This window comes from Dendropsophus ebraccatus, chromosome 8 (assembly GCF_027789765.1).
Source record: "Dendropsophus ebraccatus isolate aDenEbr1 chromosome 8, aDenEbr1.pat, whole genome shotgun sequence".
In the NCBI taxonomy this organism is placed as follows: Eukaryota; Metazoa; Chordata; class Amphibia; order Anura; family Hylidae; genus Dendropsophus; species Dendropsophus ebraccatus.
This window is the reverse complement of record NC_091461.1, coordinates 106,017,864-106,032,143: the sequence shown is the minus strand read 5'-3', so window position 1 is coordinate 106,032,143 and position 14,280 is coordinate 106,017,864. Positions and strand designations below refer to the sequence as shown.

Below are 14,280 nucleotides of genomic sequence, written 5' to 3'. Positions count from 1 at the left end.
CCTGTATATTATAGAGAGGTGGTATTCACACTACAGCATATGGGGTAATACCTGTATATTATAGAGAAGCAGTATTCACACTACAGCATATGGGGTAATACCTGTATATTATAGAGAGGTGGTATTTACACTACAGCATATGGGGTAATACCTGTATATTATAGAGAGGTGGTATTCACACTACAGCATATGGGGTAATACCTGTATATTATAGAGAGGTGGTATTCACACTACAGCATATGGGGTAATACCTGTATATTATAGAGAGGTGGTATTCACACTACAGCATATGGGGTAATACCTGTATATTATAGAGAGGTGGTATTTACACTACAGCATATGGGGTAATACCTGTATATTATAGAGAGGTGGTATTCACACTACAGCATATGGGGTAATACCTGTATATTATAGAGAGGTGGTATTTACACTACAGCATATGGGGTAATACCTGTATATTATAGAGAGGTGGTATTCACACTACAGCATATGGGGTAATACCTGTATATTATAGAGAGGTGGTATTCACACTACAGCATATGGGGTAATACCTGTATATTATAGAGAGGTGGTATTCACACTACAGCATATGGGGTAATACCTGTATATTATAGAGAAGCAGTATTCACACTACAGCATATGGGGTAATACCTGTATATTATAGAGAGGTGGTATTCATACTACAGCATATGAGGGTAATGTATATTATTTAACATGATGGCAGTTTTCACACATTACAGCATATGCAGCATGATGGCAGTTTTCACACATTACAGCATATGGGCTAATAATCTTACATCAACTTCAATTTGTAGGCTTTGATATTACACTAGTGATCGGTAATTAGCATGGCGGTGACCCCCCGGGTGACTGATCCGCACTTACACAGGCTGCACAATACAGAGGATTTCCATGAGGTTTTATAGCAGCTCATATAACAGCTTGCAGCTTACTGACTGGTTGTGTAGCCATATAATTTAGAATGACTGGTAGGCTATCAGCAGCCCTTGTCCTTGATGTCTTCACATACCCTAATAAACGTGACACTAAGCAGCACTCGGCCTGAGGGCAACGGGGACCCACGGTGCAAATGGGGCTCATCCCGGTGACTCAGCTCTTGTATGGCTGGATGCGCAGGGTGTGGCGGGGACAGGTAATCCGTCCATAATACATCACTGTTTCCAAACCATATGCATCACAGTGAAATAGCAGCTGATGATGCATCTGATACAATGTGGGACAGTCACTATAATGTATACAGGGCAGCTGGGAAACTGTGTATAAGAACTTTACAACTAGGAATTACCTGACCTGGAATTCGTCCATTAAGGATCCATACATTCCTTTGTTTTGCCTGCAGATCTGTTTTATGTGTGTATTATGGAGAAGGCTGTGTCTGAATAAGGGTACCATTACACGGAACGAGAACTGCCCGAATCGGCCCTATCTGGCCAATTATCGTTCCGCGTAATAAACACAATGATCAGAAGATGACAACGATCATCGGCTGATCGCTGATATAGGTTTGGACCTATAATTGTCGGGCGTCGACCGCGCACTGCTACGTGTAATAGCAGTGCGTGGCCGGTGGCTGACGATTTGCAAAGTGCATACATTACCTATCCATGGTCGAGGGCTTCTCTTGCGCTCTGCTTTTCCCCGGGTCCTACACGCTGCAGCTTCAGAGTGGCCTGTCTTAGCTGACACGCCGCTCAGCCAATCACTGGCCGGGACCACCCCAGCTAAGCGGCTAAGACAGGCCGCTCTGAAGCTGCAGCGTGCAGGACCCGGGGAGAAGCGGACCGCAAGAGGAGCCCTGGACCATGGATAGGTAATGTATGTTGTTTAAACCAAAGGCTGCAAGGACATTGTTAAAGATGTCCATGCTGTCCTTGTTAAACGATTAGTAGGCCCAGTAAATGAGCGCCGATCTAGCAGATCGGTGCTTGTTTACAGTTATTATCGGGCCCCCATTGAGCCATGTGATAATACCTTGATTGTTCATGACATGTATTGTACGTGACATACATGCCCCCATGTTACTGGCCTATTCTTACAATACATATGAGTGAGTAGTGTCCTCAGTGAGTGGGGTCACTTTACCTGCTGCTCCAGATCTCCGGGTGACTCGATGGTTGGAGAGTCCACAGCGTCTTTACTCATCAGCTGTAAGACACAATGCACATACATATGTAATTTACTAAACAACAAGCGTACAACTCCATGTTATACTACTCGTAAAGTTGCCGTCAGTGTAGATCTTCTAGAGACAGACTAATTTATTTGGGCCCAGAGAGGGTCCACAGATTGTTTTGTTTTGTTCTTATTTTAATACATATGGGTACATATAGGTAGAAAGTAACCTGATGGCATCCTCCTTTCTCGTGTGTCTTATTGGGGGACACAGCTACCATGGGACGTCCAAAAGCAGTCCCTTGGGTGGGAAGAGACAGAGTGGAGCTAAGAAGAGGAAGAAGCCACTGCCGCCTGCAAGACCTTGCGGCCCAGACTCACATCAGCCCATGCAAAGGTGTCCACACGGTAGAACCTCGAAAAGGTGTGCAGCGAGGACCATGTGGCGGCCTTGCAGATTTGAAGAGCTGAGGCCCCATGACGGATAGCCCAGGAAGCCCCAACCGAACGAGTCGAGTGAGCTGCAATCCGGAACGGGGGCGACTTACCCGTACTCCGGTAAGCCTGAGCCATGGCGGAGCGGACCCAGCGGGCAAGGGTCGCCTTAGGCGCCGCTGACCCCTTCCGAGGACCCTCAGGGATGACGAAGAGGAAGTCCGAGTTCCGAAGAGACTTTGTCCTGGAGAGATAGATGCGCAGGGCGTGAACCACATCCAGATTGTGTAGCGAGCGCTCCCTCGGATGAGAGGGGGCTGGGCAGAAAGAAGGAAGAACAATATCTTCGTTGAGGTGGAAGGGGGAAACCACCTTGGGCTGGATGGAAGCCACGGGCCTAAGGACCGCCTTGTCCTGGTTCAAAACCAGCAGGGGAGGACGGCACGAAAGAGCTGCCAACTCCGAAATCCGCCGGACAGGCGTGACCGCCACCAGGAAAACCACCTTAAAGGACAGGATGGCCAAAGGCACATCCCGGAGGGGCTCAAACGGTGGAGACTGTAGAGCATCCAGGACAAGGTTCAGACATGCGCCTCCCCCTGGATAAAAGTCCTGACTTGGGGAACTGACGCCAAGGGCCTCTGGAAAAAAACTGAAAGAGCGGAGACCTGGCCTATAAGAGAGCTCAGGGATAAGCCGGAGTCCAGACCTGCCTGGAGGAAGGAGTCGCGCCAGAGAGAAAGAAAGTGGTGACGCAAAACAGACCTCACAATGACGAAGGTAGGCCCTCCAACAACGATAATAAATCTTCGCAGACGCCGGCTTCCAGGCCCTAATCATGGTCCTGACGACCGCATCAGAGAAACCGCGTGATTTCAGAATCCAGGTTTCAACAGCCACGCCATCAAACGTAGCGTGGCTAAACGCAGGTGGCAGAGTGGTCCTTGAGTTAGAAGATCTGGCCAGTCTGGGAGACACCAGGGGACGTCGGCGGCGAGGTTCACGAGATCCGTGTACCAGGCGCGCCGCGGCCAGTCCGGGGCCACGAGGATTACCGGAACTCCTTCCGACTTGATCTTCCTCACCACCCGCGGCAGAAGTGGGAGAGGAGGAAAGATGTAAGGAAGGCTGAACCGATGCCAGGGAATCACCAAGGCGTCCGAGGCCAGAGCCAGAGGGTCCCGCGTCCGGCAGACGAACCTCGGCAGTCTGTGATTGAAGCGAGACGCCATCAAATCCACATCCGGTGTCCCCCACCTGCGACAGATCTGGGAGAACACCTCGGGATGCAGGGTCCATTCCCCTGGATCCACTTGTGCACGACTCAGATAGTCGGCCATCCAATTGTCCACTCCCGGGATGTAAACAGCGGACAAGGCAAGCACGGTTTCCTCCGCCCAGGAGAGGATCAGCGCCACTTCCATCATGGCGGCCTTGATGCGGGTCCCGCCCTGATGATTCACATAAGCCACTGCAGTGGCGTTGTCTGTCTGCACCCGAACAGGGAGACCATGGAGCTGAGACTGCTAGTGCAGAAGGGAAAGACGAATGGCCCGCAGCTCAAGGATGTTGATGGAGAGGCAAGCTTCCCTGGACGACCAGGCTGGCATCGGTGGTCACGATCTGCCAACGAATGGGAAGAAAGGAGCGACCCAGAGAGAGGCTCGGAGACCGCAACCACCACTGAAGATCTCGACGGAGGCGAGCCGGTAGTTTCACCCTCCGATCCAAGGAGGGGAGCTACCTGTCCCACCGTGACAGCAGGAAGAGCTGCAGAGGACGGGAATGAAACTGGGCAAAAGGGATTGCCTCCATAGACGCCACCATCTTCCCCAGAACCCTCATACAGGAACGTATGGAAACTGGGCGGTGGCTGCAAAGAGCTCTGATGCCGGACTGAAGGGACTGCAACTTTTCTTCCGGAAGGAAAACGCGGGCCTGCATTGAATCCAAACGCATTCCCAGAAAATCAATGGACTGGGAAGGGATCAGGGAGGACTTAGGGGGGTTGAGCAGCCAACCGAAGCGTGAGAGCGTGTCCAGGGTGATATGGAGGCTCTCTAAGTTCTGGTCCTCGGACGGGGCTTTGACGAGTATGTCGTCCAAGTAAGGGGTTACTGAGATTCCTCGAGCCCGAAGAAGAGCCATGACCACCGCCATGGCCTTCGTGAAAACCTGAGGGGCCGAAGCCAGGCCGAACGGGAGAGCCCCGAACTGATAATGCTCTTCCCCTACTGCAAAGCGCAGGAACCGTTGATGAGGAGGAAAAGTCGGCACGTGAAGATACGCGTCCTGAATATCCACTGAAGAGAGAAACTCGCCCGGCTCTAGAGGTGCGATCACAGAGCGCAGGGACTCCATCCGGAAATGAGATAGTCGGACATGACGATTCAGACGTTTGAGGTCTAAAATCGGACGTACCGAACCGTCCTTCTTTGGGACCACGAAGAGGTTCGAATAGAACCTGCGGAACCGTTGAAGAGGAGGGACGGGAACAATCACTCCCTTTGAGAGGAGCGAAAGGATGGCCTGGGAAAAACCGGCCGCCAGGGCAGGGGACCTGGGGGGACAAGAAAGGAAAAAACGATTGCGAGGGACGGAAACGAACTCGATCTTGTAACCTTGTGAGATCACTTCTCGCATCCAAGCGTCCTGAACGTGAGAAAGCCAGACCTCCTGGAACAACAGGAGGCGGCCGCCCACCTGAGGAGAGCCGGGTGGGGGAAAACCTTCAGGAGGAGGAGGAGGGCTTGGAGGTGACAGGCTTAAAGGGGGGGCGGGAGGCGGCGGATCGTGCCTGCCAGGAAGAACGGTTCTTGGAGAAACAAGACCTTTTGTTCTGAGGGGCCGCAGATTTCCCGGAGTGAGGCGGCAGAAGCGGCCGAAACTAACGAAAGGAGCCTGGTTTGCGACGGGAATCCTGATGCTTAGGGCGCTGCTGGGGAAGATTGGTACTCTTCCCCCTCCGTGGCATCGGAACTTATGTCATCCAGACGTTTCCCGAAGAGACAAGAACCAGCAAAAGGAAGACTGGTGAGAGACCGCTTGGAAGCGTTGTCGGCCCACCATTCACGAAGCCATAGAGACTGGTGAATGGCTACAATATTGGCCGACGCAAAAGCCGAGCAGGCTGCAGTGTCCAGAGAAGCAGAGCAGAGGTACTGAGCCGCGTCCTGAATCTGTTGGGCGAGGTCGGCTAGGTCCTCGGCCGATGCGCCAGAAATAAGACCGTCCCTCAGTTGCTTAGCCCACACTGAAATGGACTTAGACACCCAAGTGAAAGCGAGTGTGGGTAGGAGAGAGGAGCCGGAGGCCTCGAAAGCTGACCTAGCTAAGGACTTTGGTCAAGCGAGAGATTCGGGGATCCACAGAGGGTGGACCTGACCAGCGAGACACAAGGTCTTCAGGGAAAGGATAAAGAACCGACAAGTGTTTAGGTTTTGAAAAACGCTTGTCTGGGGTCTTCCAAAATTTGGAAAACAGGTCATCAAATTCCTTGTGACTGGGCTCTCCCCCCCCTTCTCGCACCCATGGGCACAGGACGGCTGCTGAGGGCAAGGATGGGTCTGCAGGAGAAGAATCCTAGGCAGGTAAATAGGCTGGGGGTTGTAGTTCCACGGACTGAGGCCTCTTGTAGACCGTGGAGCTGCGCAACATGCAGGATGCCGCACCGACAGGGCCGCACAGATGCCGCGTTGCGTGCGGAGTGACGTCAGGTGCTGGCCCGCGCGGGAGAATAGAAGACCGCGCGCGGGAAATTAAAAAAATCCCAGGAGGATCCGAGGTGAGGAGGAGCGGCGCGCGCGCGCAGAACAGAGACCGCGAACTGGAAAACACGGGCCGCGCCCCGGAAATCGTGGGCCGTGCGCGGTCCGTACAGAAAAAGAGGCCCCACACCCGGCACAAAATACCGGCATCCCGGTTCCCGACCCCCCACAAGCGGTCAGGAAACGGAGGACCGGAACACAGCTGGGGCACTGAAAGAGCGCAGGGGGACCCAGGAAGCTGGAGGTGCATGGTGAAGGGGGAGGCGGCCTGAAAGTTTGAATAGGCGGCAGGAGGGGACCGAGGGACCTGAGTAGCCCAGGAGAGAGAGAGAGCAGGGGAGGAATATACTTACCCCCGATGCTTTCAGATCTTCTGCCGGCACTGTACCGCGCTGCCGCGATCAACTTTGGGAGGCTGGGTGGGCAGGGGCTGGCGGAGCATGAAGGAGCAACAGACAGCTGGGCTAGTCTGTGTCCTGGGCGCTGGGTCCGGCCGGTGGCAACCTAGGGTAAACAGCCCCTTTCCATTTAGGTTCTGTGCCCTGGTTGCATAAGGGGGGGATCAGGGTGAGTCTTTAGTGACCCACCGTGCCCCGACCTGTTAGGAAGAAAAAATTAAACAATCTAAAGAAAAACAAGCAGAAACTGGTCTGGAGTAACCAGACCTGTGTCTGCCTCCTACTGACACTAAGCTAAACTGAATTAGCTCAGTGCCAGTGGGCGGGTATAGCCTGCTGGGAGGGGCCGACTTACTTTGTTTTTTCTTAGTGTCAGCCTCCTAGTGGCAGCAGCCTATACCCATGGTGTCTGTGTCCCCCAATAAGACGCACGAGAAATAGGTCCTTTCATCTCATACTGTATACAAACCAGCACCGAGCACATGTGATACGTTTGGGACTATAAAGCTGGATGGATATGTGGTGTATTTTATGCATGTTAGGGTGGATTCAAACTAGGAGTCTTACAACTGCTGTCTACACAGGTTTGATAGCATAACACGTCCTAAAGCTTAGTATAGCTATAGAGGGTGTTACCAAATATACGCTGATCATTTTACTGCTGCTTATCATAAAGCTCAGGCTGGGGTTCATACCAGAGATGTGATACAATCAGATACAAATACTATGTATCACGGTACAACAATGCATCGTAATACATGCAAACCTTCAGAGAGACACACACTGTAATACACAAAGAAACAAAGAAGCTTTAAACATAGGAGACAGCACTCAAGCTGTTGCAAAACTACAATTCCTATCCTGCCTGGACATCCTTTGTTGCCTTGCAGTGCTGAAGGTGTAGGGTCAAAACCCACTAAGGACAATATCTGCAAGGAGTATGTATGTGGGTTTCCTCCTACACTGTTAGGGCCCTATTACATGGAGCGATAATCTGCCGAATCTAGCTGATTATGCCGATTATCACTCCGTATAATAGAGACAACGATCAGCCGATGACAATGATCATCGGCTGATCGTTAGTTTAGGTCTGGACCGAAAATCGTTGAGCACTGACGATTACACATACAGTAGCAATGCGAGGACGACAATTCTCTAAAAACCTGACGCCTTACCTCTCCCCGCTCAAACAATCACAGGCCGTGCTGCAGAGACTGGAAAGCTGAGGAGCACAGGAGAGAAGACCGGGAACAGAGAGAGGTAAGGTAGCAGGTGTTTGGGCAAGGGCTGCATAAACATCGCTAACAATGTCCATGCAGCCCTTACTGTGCGATTATCGGGTCGTCTAATAGTCCAGTTTTCTAAAATGATCCATGTAATAGGAGCCTAACTTATTGATAAAGTGAGCTCCAATGGGGAAAGGGAACAACTCCTGTACAGAGCTATGGAATATGTTGGTGCTATATAAAGGCATTATTATTATTATCATCATGTGTGGAGTGTCTCAGTGTGGAGTGTGGGAAGGGAAGTTACTCTCATCACACTGCAGGCACACAACAATGGGTGTCATGTATCTAACCATTTCACCCTTAAAGAATCAATGTATCAAGAAGAACATATGACAGGTCTATTTGCTGTCTGTGTTTTATAAGTGATGGTCGTGTAATGGTAATGCCGCCCTTACCTCCTGGATGGCAGTCATCACCATGTGCTGTACAGATTCTTCTAGGGTCATTATGGTCTGGATGTGTTCTGAAAAAGAACAATAGAACGAGTTAATGCTGGATCTTATCCAGACACCAGTACACTGCAGTATTCTGAATATTTTGTCCGGAACATGGTAAAATGCAGCCAGTTAAAAGTTAAAATGGCTCAGTTCCCCCTAGCAACCAATCAGATTCCACCTTTCAAATCACACAGGCTCTTTAGAAAACAAAAGGTGGAATCTGATTGGTTGCTAGGGGCAACTGAGCCAGTTTCACTTTTCACCATGTTTGATAAATCTCCACCCAAAAAATTAAAGGGCAAAAAAAATGTTCTTTAAAATCAACATCTCCAGTCTTCTAGTATTTTTCAGCTGCTGTATGTCCTGCAGGAAGTGGTGTAGTCTTTCCAGTCTGGCACAGTGCTCTCTGCTGCCACCTCTGTCCATGTTAGGAACTGTGCAGAGCAGGAGCAGCTCTCCAGACTGCAAAGAATACACAACTTCCTGCAGGACATACAGCAGCTCATAAGAACTGGAAGATGTGAGAATTTTTAATAGCAGTACATTACAAATCTCTGGCACAAGTTGATTTGAAAGAAAAACTCTTTTGCTGAACTAGCCCTTTAAACCATAAGGCACAAGGCCGTATATGAACATCACATGTAGCTAACTGTCCCAGTGCATTTTCCCAATCAATAATGGGGATTTTCAGGATACATATTCCCATCACAGTATACCTTGCTTCTTGTCACAGTTCACAGCGCACCCCAATATAAGCTGCAGTAAGCGCCCCATCTCTGTCGGATCTGAGGTTTCTGCAATTCGGGTACAATCAGGCAGGAGATAATCTGAGATCTGCTGATTTAACACCTACAATTTGGAGCAAAAAAAGAAAAAACTTTATTAAAAAGTTTATGGAATCAGTACTGAAAACATAGCACATCCTGCTTTATAGTGATATAAAGTAACAACAAAATAGGCACCATATGACAGTACCAGATAAGTAATACAATGTAAGTACACAGTGACCCCACCAGCAGAATACTGAGTGCAGCTCTGGAGTATAATACAGGATATAACTCAGGATCAGTACAGGATAAGTAATGTAATGTATGTACACAGTGACCCCACCAGCAGAATAGTGAGTGCCGCTCTGGAGTATAATACAGGATGTAACTCAGGATCGGTACAGGATAAGTAATGTAATGTATATACACAGTGACCCCACCAGCAGAATAGTGAGTACAGCTCTGCAGTATAATACAGGACGTAACTCAGGATCAGTACAGGATAAGTAATGTAATGTATGTACACAGTGACCTCACCAGCAGAATAGTGAGTGCAGTTCTGGAGTATAATGCAGGATGTCACTCAGATCAATCCCATAAGAGATGAAAGCATATCACAGTAATATTATGTATGACTATAATTAATTGTATATCATCCTCTACTCCAGATTTATTAGAATGTCAATGTTGTAATGTGCTGTACTGAATATATTCTACACTGAATCAAGAAGGTATGTTCCTGTATACTAGTAGAGCCCCATCACAGGTATACACAGTGTTCGGCCTCTGGATTCTTCTCTTACCTCGCGGTAATAATCCATGATCCCTTGTAGAATCTTCTTTAGGTTACTGATCTGGACACAGACAGGCAGAATAAAACCAAAGTCATTATAAAAACCAATATCACATCTTATTCCTGAGACAAAACACATATAGATTATGAATCAGCCCTATAGAAAACCCCTTTTATTGTCACTTTGGGTGGTTTTCTCACAGAGGTTTTACTGCTGTTATTTATATAGGGTAAATGTAGGGGTTTGGTCCGGTATCTGAAAAACTTTAGGGACCCCATATCTGGGGTCTAAACAAACTTACAAGAGTCTGGCATGAGGTTGGATTCTATTCCGGCTAACTAATCTGGGGTCCCAATTCAAAGGGGTACTCCAGGCAGGAAGCTTTTTTTGATGCCCGGGGATGGGTGGTTTAAATATAATAAAGCACGCTTACTCCCCTGGCTCCTCCACCGCCACTATCTTATTACTCAGTCCCACTGTGCGGCCGCTTTCAGGTCTTGGGGCTGTGACCTTGCAGGACCCTCAGCCAATCAGCAGCTGCAGCATTGTACTGCCTCAGTCACTGATAGGCTGGGTGTGCCACACAGTGGGACAGAGTGGTAAGATAGGGGTGGTGGTGCGGAACCAGGGAGGTAAGCACCTTTTTCAAACAACCAAACCCTGGGCATATTTAAAAAAAGGCACCTGCCTGGAGTACCTCTTTAATTTTAGTGACTGGTCTGGGGTCTGATCTAGAGGTTTAGTTGTAAGGTCTGGCGTCTGGTCTGGCTTTCCTATCAAAAATTTTAATACACTCCCACCTAGAAAGTTTACAAAATATTAAATCAGCTCACGTGAGAAAGTTATACAGGTTTGTAATTTACTTCTATTTAGAAATCTCCAGATTTCCAGTACTTATCAGCTGCTGTTTGTCCTGCAAGAAGTGGTGTATTCTCTCCAGTCTGACACAGCACTCTCTGCTGCCAGGAACTGTCCAGAGCAGGAGAGGTTTTCTATAGGGATTTGCTGTTCAGGGAAGAAACAGAGTGCTGAACCTCACACCTATGGCTGATACTAGTGCCGCAGGGATTTGCTACTGCTCTGGACAGCTCCTGACATGGACAGAGGTGGCAGCAGAGAGCACTGTGTCAGACTAGAAAGAATATACCACTTCTTGCAGGACATACAGCAGCTTATAAGTACTGGAAGGATTGAGATTTCTAAATAGAAGTGATTTTTTCTCTCCGGAGTACCCCTTTAAGAAGATGACAGCATCAGGTTGGACCTTTACTACAGCTACCCAAGCACCCATAATATAGAACACAGAGACACTCTACCTGCACATGTCATATTACATATTACCGCACACAGTCCCGTTTATTATACGTATTATGTCACACAGCTTTTTAAAAGGTGTATTACATTTACAAGGGAACTATAAAAGTCTTTGGTTATGTAACTGCAGCTAAAAACCCCATAACATTACATTATAACATCCCCCTTCATATGTAAAATCAATATCTCCTAGTAAAATGGATGATGGTTCATAGTGACTGTACATGTCTTCTGTGAGGGAATAGCAGAATAGTGAGTACAGCTCAGAAGTATAATACAGGATGTAACTCAGGATCAGTACAGGATAAGTAATGTAATGTATGTACACAGTGACCCCAACAGCAGAATAGTGAGTGCAGCTCTGGAGTATAATACAGGATGTAACTCAGGATCAGTACAGGATAAGTAATGTAATGTATGTACACAGTGACCCCAACAGCAGAATAGTGACTGCATCTCTGGAGTATAATACAGGGTAATAACTCTGGATCAGTACAGGGTAAGTAATGTAATGTATGTACACAGTGACCCCACCAGCAGAAAAGTGAGTGCAGCTCTGGAGTATAATACAGGATGTAACTCAGGATCAGTACAGGATAAGTAATGTAATGTATGTACACAGTGGCCCCACCAGCAGAATAGTGAGTGCAGCTCTGCAGTATAATATATGATGTAACTCAGGATCAGTACAGGATAAGTAATGTAATGTACATATACAGTGACCCCCACCAGCAGAATAGTGAGTGCAGCTCTGGAGTATTATACAGGATGTAACTCAGGATCAGTACAGGATAAGTAATGTAATGTATGTACACAGTGGCCCCACCAGCAGAATAGTGAGTGCAGCTCTGCAGTACAGCATCTGGAGCGTCACCGGGATGAGAGGGTGAGTATCAAAAAGGGTAGGGTGGGTTCTGCTCCAGTCTCCTGGGTGACAGGTTCCCTTTAAGTATTCTATGTTATGTATTTTACTGTACTGTGAAGCAGTGGCATAGGTAGAGGTGACAGGAAAGGAGTGGCACATGTAGGTACACACTGTTACTGGGTACAAATTACAGTCCCATGATAACACTCATATTTTCATCCTGGTCCAGTCATTTCCAAACTGTGTCCAGCAAGTGAGAAACCTTAGATCCCAACTATTTCACATGCTGAAAGCAAAACATCCAAACCTGCTGAACTTGTTCACGCGTTTCAGGTCACCCCAGCTTCTGGTCCCTTTATACCCAATAAAACTATGACGAATGAGCAATAAATACGTATTTCTGTATCTGTTGATGAATAATAATAATAAATACCTTTATCCTCCGGTTCTCTCCAACATCCTCTTTAATTCGAGCTAACCAGGAGTCGTGAAAATGGGCGCCATCTCTATGGGGAGGATACAATAAATCAGCGACTAAAACTCACAGGAGCAAATCCATTTCTTTCAACTTTTTAACCTTTGTGCATATATATATATATATATATATATATATATATATATATATATAGTGCCTACAAGTAGTATTAACTTGGCATTGTGACATTTGGACTGTAGATCAGCCTGGAAGTGTGAAATGCTCTGCAGCAAAAAAGAATGTTTTTTCTTTCTTTATTGTTTTTTAAAATTGTGAAAAGTTTATTCAGAGGGTCAATTATTATTCAACCCCTCAAACCACCAGAATTCTGTTTGGTTCCCCTAAAGTATTAAGAAGTAGTTCAGGCACAAAGAACAATGAGTTTCACGTGTTTGGATTAATTATCTGTTTTTCCCGCCTTTTCTGACTATTTAAGACCCTCCCCAAACTTGTGAACAGCACTAATATATGGTCAACATGGGAAAGACAAAGGAGCATTCCAAGGCCATCGGAGACAAGATCGTGGAGGGTCACAAGGCTGGCAAGGGGTACAAAACCCTTTCCAAGGAGTTGGGCCTACCTGTCTCCACTGTTGGGAGCATCATCTGGAAGTGGAAGGCTTATGGAACTACTGTTAGCCTTTTACGGCCTGGACAGCCTTTGAAAGTTTCCTCCCGTGCCGAGGCCAGGCTTGTCCGAAGAGTCAAGGCTGACCCAAGGACAACAAGGAAGGAGCTCCGGGAAGATCTCATGGCAGTGGGGACATTGGTTTCAGTTAATACCATAAGTAACGTACTCCACCGCAATGGTCTCCGTTCCAGACGAGCCCGTAAGGTACCTTTACTTTCAAAGCGTCATGTCAAGGCTCGTCTACAGTTTGCTCATGATCACTTGGAGGACTCTGAGACAGACTGGTTCAAGGTTCTCTGGTCTGATGAGACCAAGATCGAGATCTTTGGTGCCAACCACACCCGTGACGTTTGGCGACTGGATGGCACTGCATACGACCCCAAGAATACCATCCCTACAGTCAAGCATGGTGGTGGCAGCATCATGCTGTGGGGCTGCTTATCAGCCAAGGGGCCTGGCCATCTGGTCCGCATCCATGGGAAGATGGATAGCACAGCCTACCTGGAGATTCTGGCCAAGAACCTCCACTCCTCCGTCAAGGATCTTATGATGGTTTGTCATTTCATCATCCAACAAGACAACAACCCAAAGCACACAGCCAAGAAAACCAAGGCCTGGTTCAAGAGGGAAAAAATCAAGGTGTTGCAGTGGCCTAGTCAGTCTCCTGACCTTAACCCAATTGAAAACTTGTGGAAGGAGCTCAAGATTAAAGTCCACATGAGACACCCAAAGAACCTAGATAACTTGGAGAAGATCTGTATGGAGGAGTGGGCCAAGATAACTCCAGAGACCTGTGCCGGCCTGATCAGGTCTTAGAAAAGACGATTATTAGCTGTAATTGCAAACAAGGGTTAAACCTAGGGGTTGAATAATAATTGACCCACACTTTTATGTTTAAAATTTATTATAATTTAACTGAGCAACGTAACTTTTTGGTTTGTAATATTTATGCATCTGTTTAAAAATCATGTTCTTG

At 47.7% G+C, this 14,280-nt stretch overlaps 1 protein-coding gene across 1 annotated transcript in view; it reads right to left on the bottom strand.

The window, feature by feature from the left end:
• The window catches only part of HOOK1 (hook microtubule tethering protein 1), a 44,874-nt gene that overhangs the window by 16,060 nt on the left and 14,534 nt on the right, over positions 1-14,280 (bottom strand). The window contains exons 4-8 of the mRNA XM_069981322.1: positions 12,633-12,705; positions 10,030-10,080; positions 9,176-9,308; positions 8,418-8,485; positions 2,104-2,166 (exon numbers count right to left, since the gene is read on the bottom strand). Coding sequence (XP_069837423.1) covers positions 2,104-2,166; positions 8,418-8,485; positions 9,176-9,308; positions 10,030-10,080; positions 12,633-12,705 — 388 coding nt within the window. The remainder of the gene's footprint in view (positions 1-2,103; positions 2,167-8,417; positions 8,486-9,175; positions 9,309-10,029; positions 10,081-12,632; positions 12,706-14,280) is intronic.